Raw genomic sequence first — 25,437 nt, 5'->3', positions numbered from 1 at the left:
GGAGACAGAACGCGCCTCCATCCTAAGCGGTTGTAATAAGTGTCATCTAAAGGAGACCAAAATGCGGCGTGCGAAGTGGTCATATTTACTTTTAATGAAAACAAAATAACAAAATGACCAACAACAGTCCCGTCAGGTATAAACAACGAAACGGAAAACAACCACCCACAAAACCCCATGAAAAACAGGCTGCGTAAGTATGGCTTCCAATCAGAGACAACGAAAAACACCTGCCTCTGATTGGAAACCATACCACCACACATAGAAAATACAACATAGAACGACAATCTAGACAACCCACATAGAAAACAGAAAACCCAAAATACATAGACAAAAACACCTCCCGTCACACCCTGACCAATCTACTATGGAAAAATGACCTCATACTAAGGTCAGAACGTGACAGCGGTATGACGGCTGCGTGGTCCCATGGTGTTTATACTTGCGTACTATTGTTTGTACAGATGAACGTGGTACCTTCAGGCATTTGGAAATTGCTCCCAAGGATGAACCAGACTTGTGGAGGTCTACAATTATTTTCCTGAGGTCTTTTTTTTTTCATGATGTCAAGCAAAGAGGCACTGAGTTTGAAGGTAGACCTTGAAATACATCCACAGGTACACCTCCAATTGACTGAAAATATGTCAATTAGCCTATCAGAAGCTTCTAAAGCCATGACATCATTTTCTGGAATTTTATAAGTTGTTTAAAGGCACAGTCAACTTAGTGTATGTAAACTTCTAGCCCACTGGAATTGTGATACAGTGAGTTATAAGTGAAATAATCTGTCTGTAATCAATTGTTTGAAAAATTACTTGTGTCATGCACAAAGTAGATGTCCTAACCGACTTGCCAAAACTATATTTTGTTAACAACAAATTTGTAGAGTGGTTGAAAAACAAGTTTTAATGACTCCAACCTAAGTGTATGTAAACTTCCGACTTCAACTGTACATATGAGATGAGTATTACAAGATATGTAAACATTATTAAGTGAATGAGATACCACAGAATATTATAGAAAACAGTATAAACATATGAGAAGAGTAATTCCAGATATGTAAACATTAAGTGACTAAGATACCGTAGAATAGTATAGAATACAGTATATACATATGAGATGAGTAATGAGTAATGCAAGATATGTATTCCAGTCTGTGCTAGCAAAACAGTCCTGTAGCGTAGCATCTGTGTCATCTGACCACTTCTCTATTGAGCAAGTCACTGATACTTCCTGCCAGTGGTGGAAAAAGTACTAATTTGTCATACTTGAGTAAAAGTAAAGATACCTTAATAGAAAATGACTCAAGTAAAAGTGAATGTCACACAGTAAAATACTACTTGAGTAAAAAAAATGAAAAAGTTAACATTTTTGGTTTTAAATGTACTTAAGTATCAAAAGTAAATGGAACTGCTAAAATGTACTTACGTATGAAAAGTAAAAGTATAAACCATTTCAAATTCCGTATATTAAGCGTATATTTTTTTTCAATTGACAGATAGCCAGGGGCACATTCCAACACTCAGACATAATTTGCAAACGAATAATTTGTGTTTAGTGAGTCTACCAGATCAGAGGCAGTAGGTATGACCAGGGATGTTCTCTTGATAAGTGTGTGAATTGGACCATTTTCCTGTCAAAATGTAATGAGTACTTTTGGGTGTCAGGGAAAATGTATGGAGTAAAAAGTACATTATTTTCTTTAGGAATGTAGTGAAGTAAAAGTAAAAGTTGGCAAAAACATAAATAGTAAAGTAAAGTACAGATGCCCCAAAAAACTACTTAAGTAGTACTTACAAGTATTTTTACTTAAGTACTTTACACCATTGCTTCCTGCTTTAGTTTTTGCTTGTAAACAGGATTTAGGAGGATAGAATTATGGTCAGATTTGCCAAATGGTGGGAGAGCATTGTACGCATCTCTGTATGTGGAGTAAAGGTGGTCTAGATTTTCTTCCCTCTGGTTGCACATGACATGCTGGTAGAAATGTGGTAAAACTGATTTAAATTTGCCTGCATTAAAGTCCCCGGCCACTAGGAGCGCCGCTTCTGGATGAGCATTTTCTTGTTTGCTTATGGCCTAATACAGTTAGTTGAGTGCGCTCTTAGTGCCAGCGACGGTTTGTGGTGGTAAATAGGCGCTACGAATAATATAGATGAGAACTCTCTTGGTAGATAGTGTGGTCTACAGCTTATCATAAGGTATTCTACCTCAGGCGAGCAATACCTCGAGACTTCTTTAATATTAGACATCGCGCACCCGCTGTTGTTGACAAATAGACACACACAACCGCCCCTCGCCTTACCAGACGTAGCTTCTCTGTCCTGCCGATGCATGGAAAATCCCGCCAGCTCTATATTATCTGTGTCGTCGTTCAGCCACAATTCGGTGAAACACAAGATATGGCAGTTGTTAATGCCCTGTTGGTAGGATAGTCTTGATCGTATATCATCCATTATGTTTTCAGAACTTGCTCTTGGCATACAACACATCTCAATATTTTTGTAATGTATTGTTAATTCATAATAGAAAGCTTTTATATGATGTGGTGGTCCTGATAAGACTGAAGCCACCGGTATATTATATTTGATGACTTATGATGATGTCTCCTCATCAAAAGAGAATGCTTTTCCTGTGATGGTTGTCATGGTGGATCAGAATGTGCCCCTCTCTCATCTCATTTAGCTTCTGATTGAAGTCTAGAGCAATCATAAATAAAGACGAAATGTTTTTATATCTTGGTAAGAGTGCCAGCACACCACAACCATAAATAAAGAATCTTTCATCACATCCTATCCCTGTTTAGTGTTGCCAAACCATTCATATAATAATCACAGAGGATAGAGCTTATCATGCTACTTCCTGTATGATATGATGTCCCACAGCTGCATGGCACACCAGACTCATCATGACACCCCCCAAGTCACAATGACTCTGCTGGTGTAATCAGATAATCAGCATGTTTCTTTGTTACCATCCCCCGTTGCTTCCCTCTCTTGTTATCTGTGATAAAAGACTAGTCAGTGTGGTTGGGATTCCAGAGGAAAACACACACATCATTGTAAGTGACTTACTGGAACTGGAGAGGTTGGTTGGTTTCCTGTGTTAATCATGCTTGATGAGCGTCAGTAATGAGAGCTCAGTGATTAGATACTGTATTCATTCCACCCCAGCCCCAGCCTAAAGGGATGTTTGATGTCTGCAGTATTAATAATAATAACTTTATTTCTATAAAGCTTTTCAATATAAGTAACAAAGTGCTTCACATCAAAATAAAAGTACTATCAAAGAAACAAAGACAGGAGGAAGGAGAAATGGAAAAGAAAGAGAAGCAGCTAGCCTTATCTCCAACCTAGAATGGTCCATAGCGCCCTGCCAGAGGATCTCAGGCTGCGTCCTGGCTCGTAGGGAGATAAAGGATCTGAGATATAGGATGGGTCTAAACCAAGCGTAGCCATAAACGTGATTCATAAAATGTATTCTAAAGTGACTTGTAGCCAGTGTGGAGAAGCTGAAATAGGTGTCATGGTTACATTTTCTGGTGCCTGTTAAAAGCCGAGCTGCAGAATTTTGAACTAACTGTAGACGGAGCGATTTATGACTGAGGCATGTATACAAAGAATTACAGTAATATAGGTGTGAGGAAATAAAAGCATGTATAACTTTCTCCAGATCAGTGACTGAAGTAAAATATTTGACTTTTGCTATTTTTCTTAGATGATAAAAGCAGAACTGGACAACCCTTTTTTACATGCAGCTCGAGGTTTAGGTCAGGGTCAAAGAAAACGCCAAGGCTTTACATTGGTAGAGAAATTACCAAGGTTATCTACAATCTGGGTTCTAGCAAGGTGGGGGCCAAATAAAACAACCTCTGATTTCCTATCATTGAGCTGGAGAAATTTGTCAGACATCCAACATTTGATCTCATCTCAGCAAGACACTTGTGAAGGGTAGCTACCTTAGCTTGGTCCCTGGGTCTGATTGGTAAATAGAGCTGCGTGTCATCTGCATAGCAGTACGGCTGTGCATTTAGGCTGGAGTAGTGGTGAGACTGGCGGGTTCAGCCAGCTATTCAACACAACAGCCAGATCACATGAGATGACATGTGGGAATGAAAGGGTTCTTGATGACTATATTGTATAGTTTCAGACACTGATTCAGTGTCTGCAAGACTACGGCATTTCTGGTCTAGGTCTGAGTTGTCCGTACAGTTTGAGTCATTGTGGCTATGTCCTTGAGAAAGCTTATGCAGTTCACTTCACAGCAAAAAAAACATGTGTGTGTGTGTGTGTGTGTGTGTGTGTGTGTGTGTGTGTGTGTGTGTGTGTGTGTGTGTGTGTGTGTGTGTGTGTGTGTGTGTGTGTGTGTGTGTGTGTGTGTGTTATTTTGTAGCATTTTTACCCACTTACTGTAACTATACTGTACTTACTGTTTTTAGATCTTGAAAGCAGCATGGGAATTCCCTGGATGATAATCAATCACTTAGATTGAATCCCATCTACTGCGGTCAATCAGCCACTGTAACATGTAGTGTATTGTAATTCAGTAATCCCTCAGATTGTGTGTCAATGGATGGGATTATTGGTGAGAGGTCCATTGAGATGCTGGGGCTGGTGTGGTGAGAAACCAGGCTGACTGGGGGTCTCCCTATGAATGGCAGGGATAGAGAATGGGGAAAAAGGGATCCTGTCCATGAGAAGGTATCAATTTCCATGTGAGTCCATCTCTTAGTGTGGAGCCCATTATCAGCACAATGTCCATGCAGATGGCCTTTCCTGCTCCCTGCCTCCCTGCCTCCCTGCCTCCCTGCCTCCCAGACCAACTAACACTAAACTACAGTAAGCTTAACCCTGTGAGCCTTTTTTTTATTTAACTTTTATTTAATCAGGGGAACCCATTGAGACCAGGGTGCACTGAGCCCTGCTCATAGGGAGGGCTTGGAGGATGCAGAGGGAGAGGGAGAGGGAGAGGGAGAGGGAGAGAGAGCGAGAGAGAGAGCGAGAAAGAGTGAGAGAGAGTAATGTGTGCCTGGGCTAATTGTGTTTGTATCAGTAATTGACCAGTTATAAAGATCTGACAGAGAATTATCCAAATTTCCTCAGAAATTCTATCAGGAATTTACCAGATACTAAGTAATTGTTCTAAATGAAGGTGAACTTTAGGCCTAGGTGATGAATTAAATGTAGGTTAAGTTTGGATGATTATGGTGACTCCTCACCTCTCACAAGATTCTATTAGCAATTCCAAAATCAAATCAAAGTTAAATGAATGGCTTTGAGTGAAACCCCTTCATGTCTATTCCAGGGTTATGGAATGCACCTCACTGGTCCTTATAAATAGCCAGACCCTCATTGAGAAATATGAGCAAATTCTTCCTATTAACGCAATCTGCAGGAAGGGTGGAGGTTGTTTGAGGGTTTTGGGTAGGGCTGGGTGGTGGGGGTGTTTTTTTGCAGGGAGGGCCGACAGGGAAGACCACATGATTTTCCCCCTTATGTTGTTAGTTGTTAGTCACTGGCTGCTGAGAACGAAGGCTGGGAAAAGACCTCACAAAGATGGCATTTATCAAGCCTATAGTGGCAGGCCGAGCCAGGCCTCTCTAGGGGGAAACACAGTCAGATCTCTCATTTAGGAGGACAGGAGAGAGGGGTCAGAGCGGAGGAGAGAGTGATGGAGGGCCAGATTGGGGTTGACGGTATTTATAACAGAGTCGTTAAGTTTAATGCAAGTCACAACGGGGAGCCCCTTTACTCATCTCCTCTTCTTATGATTACAGCGCTTGGCTCCCTCAAAAAACAGATTTCTCTCAATCAGAGAGGGTTTGAGAAATACATAAGAACTTGGAGAGCTTGCTCGGTCTGTCCAGAATCCAGGTGGTCTTCACTAAGTTCATAAAATAATATGAGTTATTAAATAACAGTTATAAGTGATATTTGTATTTATTTAACTTTTATTTAACCAGTAAAGACACTTGAGGTTAGAAAACCTATTTTGCAAGGGTGACTTGGCAAGAGGTCAGTAGGAAAGTATGATATAGGTGATATGGTATACAATACCAGTCAAAAGTTGGACACACCTACTCATTCCAGGGTTTTTGTTTATTTTTACTATTTTTTACATTGTAGAATAATAGTGAAGACATCAGAAATATGAAATAACACATATGGAATCATGTAGTAACCAAAAAAGTGTTAAACAAATCAAAATATATTTTATATTTGAGATTCTTCAAAGTAGCCACCCTTTGCCTTGATGAAAGCTTTGCACACTCTTGGCATTCTCTCAACCAACTTCATGAGGTAGTCACCTGGAATGCATTTCAATTAACAGGTGTGCCTTGTTAATTTGTGCAATTTCTTTCCTTCTTAATGTGTTTGAAACAATCAGTGGTGTTGTGACAAGGTAGGGTTGGTATACAGAAGATAACCCTATTTGGTGAAAGACCAAGTCCATATTATTGCAAGAGTTTGTTAAAGAAATCAAAATGTATTTTATATTTTCGATTCTTCAAAGTAGCCATCCTTTGCCTTGTAGAAAATAGTAAAAATAAAGAATAACCCTTGAATTAGTAGGTGTGCCCAAACTTGTGACTGGTAGTGTATGTGGTCATTATCTCATTGAAGGCCTGTGAAGGGGTTGGTACTCTGTGTTCTGTTCTCTGTGTGTGTTTATGGTACAGATGAATAAGAGTGGGGGAGATGGGGGTGAAGTAGGGGGTCAGATCAATGCACTGGGTCCGGTGTCATGTGTTGTTGCCCTTAAGTTTGACGTGATCATCATTGCATGGCACGCTACTTCCTGCTTTATTCATCCCTGATACATTTGTTTTTGTCTCCTGTTCCCCCAAGTATTTTTCATTTGTACAGCATCATTGATTAAATTAGTAACAAACAACAAATCTATTATGACTTGATATAACGACATAATTCCTGTCTGATGTTAGTCAACATGATGTGAGTGTTTTGGATAGGTTAGTATCATCCTGTGGTCTGTTGTGTATAGTGATGCTCTGTCTGTATGATGCTGATGATGCTGATGATGCTATATGAAGTGCTGTATGAGCACCTCTCCCCAGAGATGGAGGACAAGTCATCAAAGAGCCGTCCAGTCCACCTCTGTTCACCCTGCGTCCTGAGTCACAGAGCTGCTTTACAGCGCTGTCTGTCTGTTACCAGAACACACGGCAGGGCAGGATGTTGCGCCAAGGCAACTCATTCAACATGAACACAAACAGAGCAGTGATATCAGAACAATGACAGCCAAGCTAATGAGTGAAAGGGTGAGTTTTAGAAGGGGTTTGTATCTAAATAGGGATTATTTACAGCTAATTTCTCCATACAAAGAGACAGAATAACAACTTTTTACTCTTGTACCTCTAACACCCTTTTATCAATTTGTGTTTGAAAAGATAGGTGATATACTTGATTAGACTTGTTATAAATGATTGGAAGAATGTTTAACTTGATAGTACTAATAGGTGATTTTGCAATTATCAGAGCTTCACATACATTTTTATCCATGGTCTTCATCTAATGGTTTTAAGTGTTGTTGTTTTTTTTTAAAGGAACATGTGAGGTTATTTATATTGAGAATCAAAATGTAGTTACTCTTTTTTAATGTTTTGATTGACCACACAGTGCCTTCAGAAAGTATTAATACGCCTTGACTTATTCCACATTTTGTTGTGTTACAGCCTGATTTGAAAATTTATAAAAAAAATTCTCCCCCATCTACACACAATACCCCTAATGGCAAAGTGAAAACATGTTTCTAGAAATGTTTGCAAATTGAATGAAAATGAAATACAGAAGTATTCACACCCCTGAGTCATCCATGTTAGAATCACATTTGGCAGCAAATACAGCTGTGAGTGTTTCTGGGTAAGTCTCTAAGAGCTTTGCACACCTGGATTGTACAATATTTGCACATAATTCTTCAAGCTCTGTCAAGTTGGTTGTTGATCATTGCTAGACAGCCATTTTCATGTCTTGCCATAGATTTACCAGCTGATTTAAGTCAAAACTGTAACTAGGCCACTCAGGAACATTCAGTGTCGTGTTGATAAGCAACTCCAGTGTATATTTGGCCTTGTGCTTTAGGTAATTGTCTTTATAAAAGGTGCATTTGTCTCCCAGTGTCTGTTGGATAGCAGACTGAACCAGGTTTTCCTCTAGGATTTTGCCTGTGCTTAGGTTTATTACGTTTCTTTTTATTCTAAAAAACTCCCTAGTCCTTGCCGATGACAAGTATTCATGCAGCCACCACCATGCTTAAAAATATATAGAGAGTGGTACTCAGTGATGTATTGTGTTGGATTTGCCCCAAACATATCTGTATTCAGGACAAAAATTACAATTCATTTCTGTGCCACATTTTTTGCAGTTACCTTATTGCAAACAGGATGCATTTTTATTCTTTACAGGCTTCCTTCTTTTCACTCTGTTATTTAGGTTGGTATTGTGGAGTAACTACAATGTTGTTGATCCATCCTCAGTTTTCTCCTATCACAGCCATTAAACTCTCTAACTGTTTTAAAGTCACCATTCGCCTCATGGTGAAATCCTTGAACTGTTTCCTTCCTCTCCGACAAATGAGTTAGGAAGGACGCATGTATCTTTGTAGTGACTGGGTGTATTGATACACCCTCCAAAATGTAATTAAGAACTTCACCATGCTCAACGGGATATTCAATGTCTGCTTTTATTTTTATTTTTGCCCATCTACCAATAGGTGCGCTTCTTTGTGAGGCATTGGAAAACCTCCCTGGTCATTGTGGTAGAATCTGTGTTTTAAATTAACAGCTCGACTGAGGGACCTTACAGATAATTGTATGTGTGGGGCACAGAGATGAGGTAGTCATTCAAAAATCATGTTAAACACTATTATTATTAAACACAACTTCTGTGACTTGTTAAGCACATTTTTACTACTGAACGTATTTAGGCTGCCATAACAAAGGGGTTGAAAACTTATTGACTCAAGACATTTCAGCTTTTCATTTTTAATTTGTAAAAATATATATTTTTTACATAATTACACTTTGACATCTTAGGGTATTGTGTGTAGGCCAGTGACACACACTCTCAATGTAATCCATTTTAAATTCAGGCTGTAACACAACAAAATGTGGGAAAAGTCAAGGGGTCTGAATACTTTCTGAAGACACTGTAAATACTTTTTCACCTCAGGCAATAACAGTGGTTGTAAAGCACTGGAACTAGCAATAGACAATTGCTATTTTGTATCGTTGTAGTGTTAGGAAGGGGCAAGGTCAACAAAGTAGGTCTTGAACAGTACTTTCACTGGCTGTCTGTACATTTGACAGACAGACAGACGCATCCTGCCCAAAGCGTATGCACAACCTAGCCACAAACCTGAGACTATTACTGTGCTCAAAGGGGAGACTGAAAAACTCCTTATGATTCACCGCTGAAACACTTTCTCTCCCTTGTTCCGAGGTCTGACAATAAAAATATTAGAATTGAGTAAGAATAATATATTTATCTTAAATGGTTGCTATTTGTTCATGTGTTGTTATTTTTTATGCATGTAATGAAAGTAGAACATATTGTACACAATTTTAGAGCGAAAGACTGTCTTGCAGCCTGTGGGTTTCTCCAGCTCCATAGTAACCTATGTGGTGATCTGTGGAATGTCAAAGCAGATGATCAACAAGGTGAATGTATTATATGAGCCGCACGTACACAGCCACCCATTATTCACTGCATACTCTATAAGCCACACATTCTGCATTGGTCAGTCATAGATTTGTTACTTACATAATTAGTTTGCTGACAGTGGTCCTGAAATGGTGTGACGATTTTGCAACAATAAATATAGCATGGGAGATATTCAACCTAGGTGGAGTGTCTCTGACTCAGTAGTGTGGCCATCGATACCTGGTTAAATAAAGGTGAAATATATATTTTTTTTTTTAATGGATCAATGGGATCAGATCTGCCCAGGCAGACTCGGGTTCTAGCTTTCTCCCATACCCCCTGCTTCCCTGCCTCCCTCCCCTCGTCTTGGCCTCTCCTGCATTCCAACTGGGAATCCTGGCCAGGCTAGTCATGGCTGTCTCTATCCCTCTGTGAGTCAGTCAACCATCCCACTCCCCACACCCTACCTTTGGAAAGGCCAGCAGCACAGTCACTGAGTGACACAGACCTCTCACCTCATCACACCTCCTCAGCCACTCATAGACCCAGACCCGGGTGGTTGTTGGTGGGTTGTTGGGGGCTGTTTTATAGGACTACGTTCATGTGAGGTGACAGGAATAACAGAGTGCTATATATAATTGGTGCTCCTTGTTTCCTGGCAGTGGGCACCCCTGGGGGCAGGCAGTGTGTTTAGCTGCCAGTCCCTCCCTGCAGACCCGTGCTGATAAGTCATTTCCAAAAAAGAAATGATCTCATCCCTTCTTCCCTCCCTCCCTTCATTGTTTAGTGCTCCCTCCTTTTTGTGAATTTGTCTGAGAGTACGTCTGTGAAAGAGATTGTGTGTGTGTGTGTGTGTGTGTGTGTGTGTGTGTGTGTGTGTGTGTGTGTGTGTGTGTGTGTGTGTGTGTGTGTGTGTGTGTCTGCCACAGATAGTTGAGAGGGAAGCAGGCAGGGTTGTGATAAACACACTGGCTGGGTAGTACTAGGGGGATCTCCATCCAGGAGCGGGCTCCATGCCTTAGTGATGAAGTCATTGGGAAAGAGCCTGATTCAGCGGGACCAGATCAGACTGACACAGTGAGACATGGAGTCACACATACATTTTTTGCACCGTATTTTTCACCGTAACTCAACTAACTTTTTCTACACTCTTCACAAATCATTATCAGGGATTATTGCTTGCCTACATGGGCCATTATTACATGCAGGCATGTGCACATATAGAGTCCTAGGTGTGCTGGAGCACCTGCCCTTTTGATTGGTGGTGTTTTTTAAAACAAATTACAAATGTTTTCTCTCTTTTTTCTCTTGTAACTGTAAATGCAACGAATTGTCTATCAAAGGAGATCATCTTGAAAGAAAGTCCCCCGCGACACGCTGGTGCGTTGCTGCATGAAGTACCCACCGGCGCCGAGCGGAGAAATGAATACCGCCAGTAGAAGGTTACTTTGGAGTTGTTAGCGTTTGTTATCTCATGGTCAGGCACAGAGGTGAAGTGGCCAACTGCAGTAAAGAATAGCTTGTTCTGACAGCATAGCCTAGCTAACTAGCTGATTCATCTAGTCTAGTAGTGGTTGTAGCAGAGATACTTAACTAACTCCCTTTCATCTCTGGTTCTCCCTGGCTTAGCCTACAATGTGTAGGTGTGTGTTTTTGTAGAAAATGAAGGCCTATGTAAAACACATCTTGGACAATTTGGCTAGAGGAGCAGTAGAAAAGTAGGAGCACTGCCCTGATTATATATGCCATTATTACCAGATAACAACAATTCTACAGTTTGTGTTACATCTTGAACAAACTGTACATTGAAATATTATAATTGTAAAATTAGATGGAAACCTTTTAGATGAGTGGTTTAATCATAGATATTCATAGTTGTGACAAAGACTTCCAGGTTTCATTGTCTCAGATCAGACAGACACAATGCCATTAACACCAAGCCTGAGTTTCTGGCTGTATCTGGTTGTACTGGCAGAAGTGTTATGTTTGATGTGAACTTGGGCCCTGACGGTGTTGTGTTGAGTAACACTAACGGTTGCCTAAGCTCTTTGTTGTGATGTTGTAACCAGTTGGACCTGGCCAGGGGTTAGCTAGCTGTGCTCACTGTCATGTGAGAATTGTTCTCTTTTGCTGTCATGTCCTGCCCCTGGGCTGGGTGTGTGTGTGTGGGTATTTATGATTGTGCCACTAGTTTTCATGTGTATATTGTGGCTGCTTGTGGTCGTGTGTGTGTGTATGTGAGAGAGAAAGAGAAAGGGTGTGGGTGTGTGTGTGTGTGTGTGTGTGTGTGTGTGTGTGTGTGTGTGTGTGTGTGTGTGTGTGTGTGTGTGTGTGTGTGTGTGTGTGTGTGTGTGTGTGTGTGTGTGTGTGTGTGTGTGTGTGGGGGCAGGCAGCTTCACAAGGGGCCAGGGGTCATAGGTTACCTCTGAATCATGTTCTGTAGAATTTGGTCTCAAGGAAATGAACGGACCAAAAGAAATGGGAATATAATATACGCGACAGAAGGAAATAGCTCATAAAAAAATGGCCCGTTGTTGACGGTCACAAATGAACTCTTTAATGTTTTGTCCTCTATGTAGGAGGAGGATGTATTGGTGGTGGTTTCGTTAAGGAAGCAAGTCTCCTTATGAGATGTTAAGAACATGGCTCAGCACCTGAACATTCTACACCTCCCTGGTTATTTATCAATAAGTAGATTTTTCCTCCTTGATGTGACTTGGCCATGAGTGGGTAGGCAAATAGACCTTCAAGGGCCAGACAGGGGCGAAATGAAACCATGGTTATCTGATTTGGCACTGCTCGTTTCTTACATATCATGATGCATTAGGTACTAGTAATTTCCATTCTTCTAAGTATGGCCTAGGCCCTATCTCTTACCTGTCAGCATGTGGATGTCCACAGGTCTCCCCAGTCAATCATGCTGGCAGGGCTTCAGTCACAGCCTCTCGTCTCCGTCATCATTAGACAGAACACTGTCAATTTGACCATTTGACCGTCAGCGTATGGAGTGTGTGTGTGTGTATATGTCTGTCACTGTGTGTGCATGCATGTTTGCTTCAGTTGTTGTATGTTTCAGTGTGTGTGTGTCAGTGTGTGTGTCAGTGTGTGTGATGATACCTATACCTCCCATAGATCTGTCAGTCCTCAGTTCCCACCACTGACCTGAGACGTGAGCTCACAGGGTGAGGAGAAATAAGACTCATCATCTGCTTGATAAGGTCGTCCCTGCATGAATCTATGCATCACTTCATTTAAATGGATCAGTACAGGCTTCATAAAGTTAACAAGAGAGTTAGTACACCCAAATGTGGCACAGCAGCTGATCTAGTATATCAATGTAAAAAGTAAGTGTCCACTGATAGTTTGCTGCAAAAGTGATCTGTTAGGTCAGTGATGCATTGCAGGTGTTAAAGTCACCCCCTGTGTCCTACCTGTAGCCTTCCCTGTAGCTCAGTTGGTAGAGCATGGTGTTTGCAACACCAGGGTTGTGGGTTCGTTTCCCACGGGGGGCCAGCACAGAAAATAAAATGTATGAAATGTATGCATTCACTACTGTAAGTCGCTCTGGATAAGAGCGTCTGCTAAATGACTAAAATGTAAATGTAAATGTACCTGGCATCATCAAATAGCTGCTGCTCCCACGTTATGTCCAGATAGTTTTTTTTAGCGTGGGCTCTGTAGTCCAAACATACCACCTCTTCTGGTCAATGACGCCATATATTTGTCCTCAATGTTGCATATTGATTAAATCTAACCTTAAATCTAACCAAAACAACATTGATTTATTTATCTTAGCTCTGAAGGCTTTTGATAACTTTTATCGCATATAATTGGGCTTTATTATGCATTTGTAGATTATTGTAGGACTTTATATGTAGCTTCAGTTTTAATATTTTTGTCAGATGTATTTATGTAGGCTCTGGTATATTGTGAGTCACTGAATGAAGACCCATCTGATCTAGTGCATGTTTGAGTTTTCTTAATTCATTAATAGTTAAAATTATCTGAAAAAATGAGGAGAAAAAATGGATGCTATGTTTTGTGTTTGATGTTGACATATTTTTTTTACTCCACATTTGAATCTTTTTGTCTCCCGTCGGAAACATTGCAATGTTTTCTCTCCCGTTGGATTGCATAATATTACTGCAATTTGGACTCCCTTGTTATGGTTTATTGAAAATAGAATTATCTCATTCAATGTGAAAAATGACATTTAGAATTAAATGTAGCATTTGTTCCACAATAGTTAAATCAGTAGCATCTCTTCACCAACATGCAAAAACAAACTGATTTTAGAAATTGCTGAATATTTCATACACTGGTGTGTAAAAATATATTTTATAGGGATTTTATAGAAACAAAATGTTCAGAAAAATATTATTTTGCAAAAGTTCCAGATACTGTATCACAAAATCACAAAGATGGAGTCCTGAAGTACCAAAATCATGTTTTTGACCATTGGCTTTAGAGTTTCTGAAGGTAGAAGGCAGTCAAGAAATAGACTACTATTGATTGTAGAATTTGTGGTTGATTTTATACTTTGCTTAGGTTAATTTCCTTAGTTATTTGTATTAGATTCATGCTTTTAATAGATTTGGGATTATAGAGTAAATGCATGACGTGATTCAAATCTATCATTTAAATGTGTGATATGTTTTTGTTCCGTTGCTGATACTTATGTCTGCTTGTTGTTCATTTAGAGAGACATTTTATTTTGAAATCGAGTGGCGTTATTTTAGCTAGAATCTATATGGATCAATTGTGACTGATTACAAGAACTAGATAATATTCCTCTTTAATAGGGAAATCCTTTTTTCTATTTGATTGTTAGGCTAATTCTAAAAGTGTCAATTTGGTTTTCTAGGTTTTTCTTGTTTGCATTGAATTATAATTATTCTCCACCCACCCACCCTATAACACCCACACTGTTGCTCTATAGTAAATATCTTTATGTTATAGTATTGTAAACCACATGATTTCAACAAACATGGTGGTTACAAGGTTTGTTCAGTAGCTGTTAAGCAAATACCAGGAATGTATTGTTTACTGAATAGCACTATTTTATTAGCCTTTTACTGAAATACGGCTACTGCCACATTCTCCCTCTTATGATTAAAGAGCCAGCAAACTCAGGGTGTGGTTACAAAAATAATGGAAGAGAAAACATTTCATTTAAAAACTAGCAGAGAGTAAATCGACTACAATAATGAGCAATCACATTTTTCATTTTTTTTTATCACAGATATTTGAATGCTTACCTTCAGAAATGCTACATTTTCCAGATTCCACATACTCACATTGTCTGAATGTAACATTTACAATTCCCCTTGAACAAAAATACATTACAATCACTGTCTGTGCCTCTTACAAAAATATAGCACAATATATGGTTTTAAAGATACTTACAGGTATATAATCCAACACAAGTCCAGAAGGTTCACAAAGCATTGGTCTGTAGAATGTTCTAGAAAGTTTGTGATAGTTCCAAAAGCTCAAAACAGGTAATGTTAGGTACATAAAGACACACAGATACAGCCCTGAGGTATTAAAGCATATTGGTGACTGTTAGGTTTGAGTTTGTGTCAACTTGTTAAGTTTTGGTGTCAGGCTCATGACTCAGTGTTGCTCATCGTACAGGACATGAATTGAGCCCGCCATTTCTCAAACCCTGACTTGCTCTCTTTGTTCTTGTCAGTTTGTGTTTGTCAGTCAGAAACTGAATATCTGATCTGATTTTGAATGTATTTATTTGTCTTAGAGTTAAGTTATTACCAGAATTATTGTACTATTTGGCATTTAGGAAGCGGTTTGGTTTATATGTGTGTGAAAAGTGCTGTAGAATGTGTAGGATGAATGGTGGAGGGGATGAATCTTTAATCCACTCATCTTCCTCTGGATCTTATTTTGTGCATTCTCTATTGGGTCAGGTGAGCATGATCCATCTCTAGAATTTTCTTTGTCACTTACAGTCTTTTTATTCTGTCCATTCATGACAAGGATATCCGTAACTCTGTGTTTGGTTAATGATTAAGATAAACTTAACTGTTGTAAACTCATGCAAATTAAAATGCTTTCTGTGACAACAGGCTGAGACAACTCTTGTTTTCTCACACAATGAGAGGGATGATGTGTGTGTGTGTGTGTGGGGGGGGGGGGGGGGGGGGGGAGTGCGTAAATTAAAGAGTTTGTAAGAGAAATGTATCGGTCCTATAAAGTAAACAGTGTATGCCTTTGTGAACATACGGTTTGCACTTTGAGTTGTGTCTTGGAACATGCCATCCCCACACCACCGTTACAGATGTATCATTTTCACCTTTATAGTCAGGAGTTGGAATGCTTTTAACAATGTTGGTAATGGGTTATAATTGACAAAGTTGTGCCACTAAAGAGTGTAAGGTCTTTAGTATGTATTTGTTTAGTGATTAATCACTAACTCCTGACTAGGGATGGGCCATTCTCTGTTCCAGAGCATTCTCTCTCTCTCTCTCTCTCTCTCTCTCTCTCTCTCTCTCTCTCTCTCTCTCTCTCTCTCTCTCTCCCTCTCTGCCGCTCTCTCTCTGTCTGTTCCTCTTCCTTTCTTCTTTGTGTGTGTGTGTGTGTGTGTGTGTATGTGTGTGTGTGTGTGTGTGTGTGTGTGTGTGTGTGTGTGTGTGTGTGTGTGTGTGTGTGTGTGTGTGTGTGTGTGTGTGTGTGTGTGTGTGTGTGTGTGTGTGTGTGTGTGTGTGTGTGTGTGTGTGTGTGTGTGTGAGAGAGAGAGGTGGGGGGTGGTAGTGTGCTTGTAGTTGGTGGCTGAATCTTGTAAAGGGTTTTCCTAATATGGGCTGTCTTACAGCAGCCTCCTCATCCTATGGCTGCTAGAGGGCAGGGCCTTCCCCCTCTCTCAGCCAGTGATGACACAGGCACGACTCACTTCCTCATTAATTGGCTGAAACCAGTTCTTACAGGAACCGCTGGTGATAAATGTGAGAGTTCTGAGAAGTCATTCATTTCTCCCCGCTCGCTGCAGCAGAGAGGAGAGGAGCACTGCAGGGGAGTTGAACGGGTTTGCGGATGTGTGCGTGTATGTGTGCCAGAGTGTGTGTGCGGTTGCCGGAGCCGGAGTGTGTGGTGTGTGTGTGTGTGTGTGTGTCTGTGGACTTAGAGGACAAGCCAACTTTTTCCCTTTTCTTTTTATTCTCTCTCTTTTTGATCTAAAACAAGCTGAAGTGTTAGGATATGTAGCTCTCAGTACATCCTGTACTTTTTCACGGTACATTTTTTTTTGGTCTGTTCTGAATTCCTGTCTGTGGGGATGAGCTGTTTGAATGCACAGTCTCTCTCGCTGTCTGTGTGGAAGAGGGAAGCAGGGCGAGCGGAAGGGAGCAGGAAGGCAGGACAGCATGTCTCCCTTTGTTGCTGCCCTTGGCTTGGTGGTGAGTAACAATGATGTGACGTGTTCTGTGTTCCCCTCCTCCCTCCCCTCTGTCTCTCTCCTTGCCTCCATCCCACCCACCCCCCCTCCTTCCCTCCCCTTCTTTTTTCCTCTATCTGTTGGCTGTGTGGCAGTGGTGTCCCAGTGCTGGGCTCCTCTCTACAGATGCCCTTTAGGGAGTACTTGCAGGCCCAGAGAGCCAAGATGCACCACCACGCGGGAGAGGGGACCTCAGCCGTAAGTACCTCATCCAGGGGCCCATCCTCTACTATACTCTACTGCCTTCCTCTATTCACTACCACCCTCATGGAGAGGCCCTCTCTCTAAAGAATGTTTCCCTCACTTTCTTTCTCTCATTCTCTTAGACTCCCTCCACTTTTCTTTATCTTCTCTCTATCTCTCTCTCTTTCAGTAATTTACTTTTTTTATTATTCGCTTTCCTTTCAATCTCATTTTCTTCTCTCTTTTTCACTTTTATTTAATATTTCAATTTCTCAGATTTGTAATCCTCCCATCTCTCCCTGACTCTTTCTATTACAGTAGCGGGATGAATATATACAGTGGAGATGATACTGTAGTCCAGCAGTAGCAATGTAATAGTACTGTACCTCTCAGGGCCTCTGGGCAGCATTTAGAGTGACAGGGAGAGGGTTCATTGGGTGCATGGTGGGCTGGGCAGGCTGAAGGGAGGCTAGGAGGGGGCTGGGGCTAAGGGAGAGGGGGCCAGTGTAGGGTCTGGCTATAGCACTATTAGCAGTGTAGCACTATTAGCACTTAACAGTGTTAGCAGTAGGTGTGCTGAGTCATGCTTAGTCTGAGTGGATGGGAGTGTGTGAGTGTTCAGTCACTCCTCCTTGTCACAGAGTGCCCCACCTGAACCCACTGCTAGTGATGACTGGGGGGCGGGTGGGGCCCCCGTGCCCTGCCATTGACAATCCATTAAAAAAAAGCTGTCTGGAACAAAAAGAGCCAGTTGTAGCTGGAGCCGTATCTCTTTGAAAGCTTTTAAAAAATGTCTCTCCCTCCCTTTTTCTCGCTCTGTATCCCTCTCCCGCTCCTTCTCCCTCTCTCTCTCTTTCTCTCTCCCACTCCCTCTCTCTCGAAATGATTCATTGAAGACATTTTTCTTTTTTTCCCCCTCATCCGATGTGCGAGCTAGTGAGAGAGAGAGAGAAAAGGAAAGGAGAGACTTTGAGTTGCACAACGAGAGATTAAGGCTGTTTCTAGAACAATGTTCCATTTTTCTTGTAACTTGAACCTCCTGCAGTTACAGGAGAAAAGCGAGGCAATTTAACTTTGGGGAAACGGAGGCTGCCAGTTGGGGTCACCGGGGGCAAGGGAGGAGGTTTGGCGGGTTTGCTTTTTACTACCACTGATCTCTCTCTGTCCTGCACATGGATGGATGTGGGAGCAGATCTCATCCCACTCAGTTTAGCATCAGAGACTGTAGATGCTAGGGACTACGTGGGGAAGGCTGACTCCATAGTGACCAGGCTCTTGCCCTTCTGTTTCTGTTCCGTTTCTTGCAGGAGGAAAACTGGCTGTCGTGGGGCTTTGAGAAGGTGATCGTGGTCATGGTTTGTTTCTTTGTCTGCTCCATCGTCAACTCCATGGCCCAGAGCTATGCCAAGCGCCAGCAGCAGCAGAAGTACTCTGAGGGGAAAACCAAGTGAAGGCAACACTGAGAAGCGAGAAGAGCAGATAGCCTAGCACACATTCTGGGCTCTCGGTCAAAAAACCCTCAGCACAAACTTGCTGTATCCTCCTCTTTTTTCTCTGTCTCCAATAATCTCCAATGAGACACAAACCGCCATAATCCGAAGTATGGGCGTTCATGTTATCGATCGATGGATATCCATCCGTATGAAGTAACCGTTTTCTTTGTTTCTGTAGTGATACTGAAGGTTATCCGTTTACATGGAACTTGGACTTAATTTATTTGCTTACCAGGATTTTTTGATAGAGATGAGGGCCCATAGTTTTTTGCTTCCTCAGTGGTTGTTCACTATAAGGTAGGTGCTTGGCCATGTGGTGTGGTGTTGTATGGATAGGACATCCATTTCATTGAGCAGCTCTACAGTGACTGTGTGTGGGTGGGTCAGCAGCTACTGGCACTGATTCTCCTCTGCGAGGCCTTACGTACTCTTTGGTCCAGCTTCCACGACTAGAACTGATAGTCTTATCATAGAGCCTGTTTATTTAAATGATTATGTTTGGCTTGGATCGGTTTTGTTTTACTTAAATGATTTGGTGAGTGCACTGTAATGCAGGGACTGATGTTATATATTATTTAAGTTGTGTAAGGCCTAGTCTGTTTTTTCCCAGTTAATTTATTAGGATTTGTGGGGGGTTTTTGTGGGTTTTTTTCAACTGAAATGGGATAGACAACGAATGTACATGGACTGCACATCTTGTAAATATAGCTATGATAATATATGATTTTCATAACTTCACTTCTACAAATCTGCTGTAGATAGTTCTGAATAAATCAAAACAGGGAGTTAAATCACTTGATTTTTATCTGTACCTATACTACTATTGATGTCATTTCTATACTGTAAAGTTCCACAGAGTGAGCACCTTTGGATCAGACTTCATAAATTGTCCATGAATCATTCTGCTGGTCCCTTTGTCTGGAGTTATTTTCTACTTCCAATAAGAGTCAGACCTGGGGCTGCTCAACCAACCAGATACACTGATGGATTGAATCAGATCTGTGTTTGTGCCACTTCTGTAACTCTCTTCCTTATAGAGCCTTTCATTCGGATCACAAGCTGTGTTTGGTGGTATCTGTTTACTTTATATGATCTTTTAGGGGTTGTGCCTGGTTTGAAGCTTGTGGTAAGTGATTCCTTTGTCTTCAGTGCCTGGCTGTGGAGGGAGTTTCAGACAGTGTGTGTGTTAATGCAGTAGACTCCTCTGCACTCTCTCAACTCCCATGTAAAGCTCATGTTCACAATTCCTCTGGGAGGAAGGGCAGCACTTAAAATGATGTTATGTCATCAATATGTAACTTTTTTTTCTGTCTTATGCTTGTTGGATAACGTCAGCTGGCTTGTGATCCAAGATTCCTATTTTTCGTAATTGCTTGTGAATTATTTTTGTATTTTTTTTGTACTGTTGCCCTGGTATGTTGGTTTGGGAGCTCCGGGCAGACAGGCAGGAAAGGGGGGGAGCGAGCGGAGAGAAAAAGAGAGCGAGCGCAGTGAAAAGGGTCTGTGGCGTTACCTCCAGTGAACCCTCCTATGAACTCGCTGCACTGCCCCAATGACGGAGCCAGGAGACGAATCAGTCGAGTAGATTCAAAACAGAGAGGCACTGTTGAACGCACAGAGCCTCAGCCTCCCTCCAGTCTGCTGCAGCTCTGCTAATCACCCCATTCAAATACAGCCTCTCTCTCTCAGGGTAAGTAATGGAAGGATTTTTTTCCTTCCTCTTTCCTCATGTTACGTGTGTGTTTGTGTCTCAGGCATGTCCGTCACTCTCTCGGCCTGTCAGATAGCTTATCAGACTGGTGTTGGCTGTTACATTGCAAGGCGACAACAGTCTGTAGGCTGTCTGACATTTCGGGCTCTTTCATCTGACCAGCATCCTGTTTTCTCTTTGTCCGTCTGTGGTTGTTGTCATTGTTGAAGCATCGGTTCCCATTTTGAGCTGTGTGGTCTGATGTTATTGTTCCTTTGTTGTAAAATATTTTAGACATAAGTTTGGTTTATTCGCTCTTTTATTGATGTGTTCTTTGTTGACTTCTTTTAAAGTGGTTATATATGTATATCTGTTTGTAAATGAAAATGTATTGCCGTTAATTTGTCCAATCGGTGTGTGTATGTGTGCATGTATCATTGCCTATCTGTTAAAAGGGCTTGTGTGTGTTTCTGGAGTTTGTCTCAATCCCCTTGAATTTCCAGAGAATCAGGAAAGCACACACCTTATTGCAACACTCCATTGTGACAGCCAGCCAGTATTTGCTATGGTACACACAGTCCTCACCTCAGATAGTTCCTCCTTCCACTTTACACTTCTCTTTTCTCTCACACACTTCTTTCCATTTTCCACTATTGCTCAATAGCTGATTTTTTTTGTCTAACGTTGCATTTTATTAGTACAGCTATTTTCTTGTTTTTGCTTCAGGGTTTGTATTAAGAAAAAGCTGAAATCATGGCTTGACCAGTACATGTTCTTTCTGTGGTCATAAATTTGCTGAGCCAAGATGACTTGCCTTTTGAGAAATGACTTATGTTTTCCTTGGCAGTTTTAGAACATCCTGTTCCATAAGGGAGCCCCATTTTTGCGTGTGTGTGTCTTTCTCTGTGTGTTTACGTTTCTATGTGTAAATGTCTGTAATGGTGGGTGTCTGTACTTTGGAATTATTTTCGATGTATGTATGCATGTCCTGTTTTATCTGTTTTCTCTTTAAATAAAGTGGACTGAAATAAAGTCACTGGGTTTTGTTCAGTATGTTTTAATCATGTGATATGCCGTGACTGTGGCCACACAACCCATTAGTACTGGCCCTAGAGTTCCTCAGAGACACTCACATATCAGCCTTGGGGAGGGACAGGGAGTATATTGACTTCTCTCTCACATTTCATCTACTTCTGTTTCAGATTCAATGGTTATCACGTTACAGACCGGCTCTTTTCCTTAAACATTTACATCATATCACTTTCAGATTGCAAATCATGTCAGCGCTGTGAGGTTACAGTAACAAATGTGATTGATTATGGTTAATGAAAAATGACTATTCCAAATCAAAAACATTTTTATTTACATTTACATCTACATTTAAGTCATTTAGCAGACGCTCTTATCCAGAGCGACTTACAAAATGGTGCATTCACCTTATGATATCCAGTGGAACAACCACTTTACAATAGTGCATCTAAATCTTTTAAGGGGGGGGGGGGTTAGAAGGATTACTTTATCCTATCCTAGGTATTCCTTAAAGAGGTGGGGTTTCAGGTGTCTCCGGAAGGTGGTGATTGACTCCGCTGTCCTGGCGTCGTGAGGGAGATTGTTCCACCATTGGGGTGCCAGAGCAGCGAACAGTTTTGACTGGGCTGAGCGGGAACTGTGCTTCCTCAGAGGTAGGGGGGCCAGCAGGCCAGTGGTGGATGAACGCAGTGCCCTTGTTTGGGTGTAGGGCCTGATCAGAGCCTGAAGGTATGGAGGTGCCGTTCCCTTCACAGCTCCGTAGGCAATCACCATGGTCTTGTAGCGGATGCGAGCTTCAACTGGAAGCCAGTGGAGAGAGCGGAGGAGCGGGGTGACGTGAGAGAACTTGGGAAGGTTGAACACCAGACGGGCTGCGGCGTTCTGGATGAGTTGTAGGGGTTTAATGGCACAGGCAGGGAGCCCAGCCAACAGCGAGTTGCAGTAATCCAGACGGGAGATGACAAGTGCCTGGATTAGTTATTATATTAGCTAGCTAGCTACACTAACGTACAAATTATTATTATTATTAAATTATTATTAGTTATTATATATATGTTATTTGTCACATGCGCCGAATAAAACAGGTGTAGACCTTACCGTGAAATGCTTACTTACAAGCCCTTATCCAACAATGCAGTTTAAGAAATATTTACTAAATAAACTAAAGTAACAAATGTAAGAAAAAGTAACACAATAAAATAACAATAACGAGGCTATATACCGGGGTACCGGTACCGAGTCAATGTGCAGGGGTACAGGTTAGTCGAGGTCATTTGTAGATGTCGGTAGGGGTAAAGTGACTATGCATAGATAATAAACAGCGAGTAGCAGTAGTGTAAAAACAAAGGGGTGGGGGTGGGGGGGGGGGGTTCAATGTAAAAAGTCCGGGTGGCCATTTGATTAATTGTTCAGCAGTCTTATGGCTTGGGGGTAGAAGATGTTAACCTCTTAGCACACGGTTGCCGCTAGCGAGAGCCTTTTGGACCTAGACTTGGTGCTCCGGTACCGCTTGCCGTGTGGTAGCAGAGAGAACCTTCTATGACTTGGGTGACTGGAGTCTTTGACAATTTTTTGGGCATTCCTCTGACACCGCCTAGTATATAGGTCCTGGATGGCAAGAAGCTTGGCCCCAGTGATGTACTAGGCCGTACGCACTACCCTGTGTAGCGCCTTACGGTCGAATGCCAAGCAGTTGCCATACCAGGCGGTGATGCAACCGGTCAGGATGCTCTCGATGGTGCAGCTGTAGAACTTTCTGAGGATCTGGGGACCCATGCCAAATCTTTTCAGTCTCCTGAGGGGGAAAGGTGTTGTCGTGCCCTCTTCACGACTGTGTTGGTGTGTTTGGACCATGATAGTTAGTTGGTGACGTGAATGGGGACGTTTTCGGCCCTCCATTTCCTGTAGTCCACGATCAGCTCCTTTGTCTTGCTCACTTTGAGGGAGAGGTTGTTGTCATGGCACCACACTGCCAGGTCTCTGACCTCCTCCCTATAGGCTGTCTCATCGTTGTGTCGTCAGCAAACTTAATGATGGTGTTTGAGTCGTGCTTGGCCACGCAGTCGTGGGTGAACAGAGATTACAGGAGGGGACTAAGCACGCACCTCTGAGGGGCCCCCGTGTTGAGGATCAGCGTGGCAGATGTGTTCTTGCCTACCCTTACCACCTGGGGGCAGCCCGTCAGGAAGTCCAGGATCCAGTTGCAGAGGGAGGTGTTTAGTCCCAGCGTCCTTAGCTTAGTGATGAGCTTTGTGGGCATTATGGTGTTGAACGCGGAGCTGTAGTCAATGAACAGCATTCTCACATAGGTGTTCCTTTTGTCCAGGTAGGAAATGGCAGTGTGATTGAGATTGCATCATCTGTGGATCTGTTGGGGAGATATGGGAATTGGAGTGGGTCTTGGGTTTCCGGGATGATGGTGTTGATGTGAGCCATTACCAGCCTTTGAAAGCACTTCATGGCTACCGAGGTAAGTGCTACAGGGCGGTAGTCATTTAGGCAGGTTACCTTCACTTTCTTGGGCACAGGGACTATGGTGGTCTGCTTGAAACATGTAGTTAATACAGATTCGGTCAGGGAGAGGTTGAAAATGTCACTGAAGACACTTGCCAGTTGGTCCGCGAATGCTCTGAGTACGCGTCCTGGTAATCCGTCTGGCCCCGCGGCCTTGTGAATATTGACCTGTTTAAAGGTCTTGCTCACATCGGCTATGGAGAGCGTGATCACACAGTTGTCCTGAAGAGCTGGTACTCTCATGCATGTTTCAGTGTTGCTTGCCTCAGTGTTGCTTGCCTCGAAGAGAGCATAAAAGGTATTTAGCTCATCTGGTAGGCGTCACTGGGCAGCTCGTGGCTGGGTTTCCCTTTGTAGTCTGTAATAGCTTGCAAGCCCTGCCACATCCGACGAGCGCCAGAGCCGGTCTAGTAGGATTCAACATTAGTCCTGTATTGACGCTTTGCCTGTTTGATGGTTCGTCTGAGGGCCACATGAAGTGGAAGCATGAGGACGAAATAGGACCACATGTCAAAGTTAGACCATGAGGCACAATGATGAATATCTACTAGGGGAAGAGGCAGATTGAGTCTGAGGGTGCTTCTCTTACGTCTTGTTTGCCCTGTAGTCTACCCATATGCTCAGTACCCACTTCCTGTGTTAGTTAATCAGATGTCATATGGGTTTTGGAAGCTGAGAACACAGATTGGGGAAATTAGTTGGCACTCATTGGACTGCAAATTGAACCAGGGTTGACCATCTAAATGTTAGTTTGCAACCACTTGCATGATGAGGCAGTAATATTAACAAGTGTTGCTTATTTGCTAAGTCATTTTCAGTGATTTGTATGTAATTGTGGGAAAAAGTGAGAGAGGAAAATCTTCACCTGCTCCATTCTGCACAAACCACATGCATTAATGCAAGTCACCAATCGATGTTTGTCTTCGGAATATGCATATGGTTTCATTTCTGAGTAAGAAACCCCTCAACCCCTCACCTGTTCCAAACGAACCATAGTAAAGTTATTGGGTTCCTCTGAAAACACACACGCCACCCACTGGGCATAAACATCAGTTCAACATCTTGTTTTGATTTACATTTAGTTGAGTTGTCAACTAACGTGAATTCACCTTAAAATCAACCAAACATTTCACCCTGTCATTCGATTTAGGTTAAACGTTAGGTGAAAAAAATACAAAATGTTTTTGGCTTTTTGCAAATCCAATCAGTTTTCCACATTTATTTAACGTCCTCACTCCTCACATTACATTTTTTGGTTTAAATGAGTTTGAAACAATGTTGATTTAACCAGTTTTTGCCCAGTGGGCACTTCCAAACGGTCTATTGTGCCGTTACAGGGTCTTTCTACTAAAATCACACATGCACACAGGCTCACACAATAACCACTTCTGAACAAATGAAACTAAAAATTCATTTCAC

The 25,437-nt window shown here is 41.9% G+C and overlaps 1 protein-coding gene across 2 annotated transcripts in view; it reads left to right on the top strand.

Annotated features, from left to right (window-relative positions):
* The window catches only part of LOC106603519 (vacuole membrane protein 1), a 111,064-nt gene extending 89,557 nt beyond the window's left edge, over window positions 1-21,507 (top strand). For both annotated transcript variants that reach the window (XM_014197320.3, XM_014197321.3), the window contains exons 11-12: window positions 17,205-17,307; window positions 18,600-21,507. In XM_014197320.3, the coding sequence (XP_014052795.1) occupies window positions 17,205-17,307; window positions 18,600-18,743 (247 nt within the window). In that variant the 3' untranslated portion in view covers window positions 18,744-21,507. The remainder of the gene's footprint in view (window positions 1-17,204; window positions 17,308-18,599) is intronic.
* Window positions 21,508-25,437: the final 3,930 nt, after the last annotated feature.

The sequence above is a fragment of the Salmo salar genome, chromosome 04 (assembly GCF_965601325.2).
Source record: "Salmo salar chromosome 04, fSalSal1, whole genome shotgun sequence".
NCBI lineage: Eukaryota > Metazoa > Chordata > Actinopteri > Salmoniformes > Salmonidae > Salmo > Salmo salar.
The sequence above is the reverse complement of the archived record's forward strand: the minus strand, read 5'-3'. Positions and strand labels throughout refer to the sequence as shown.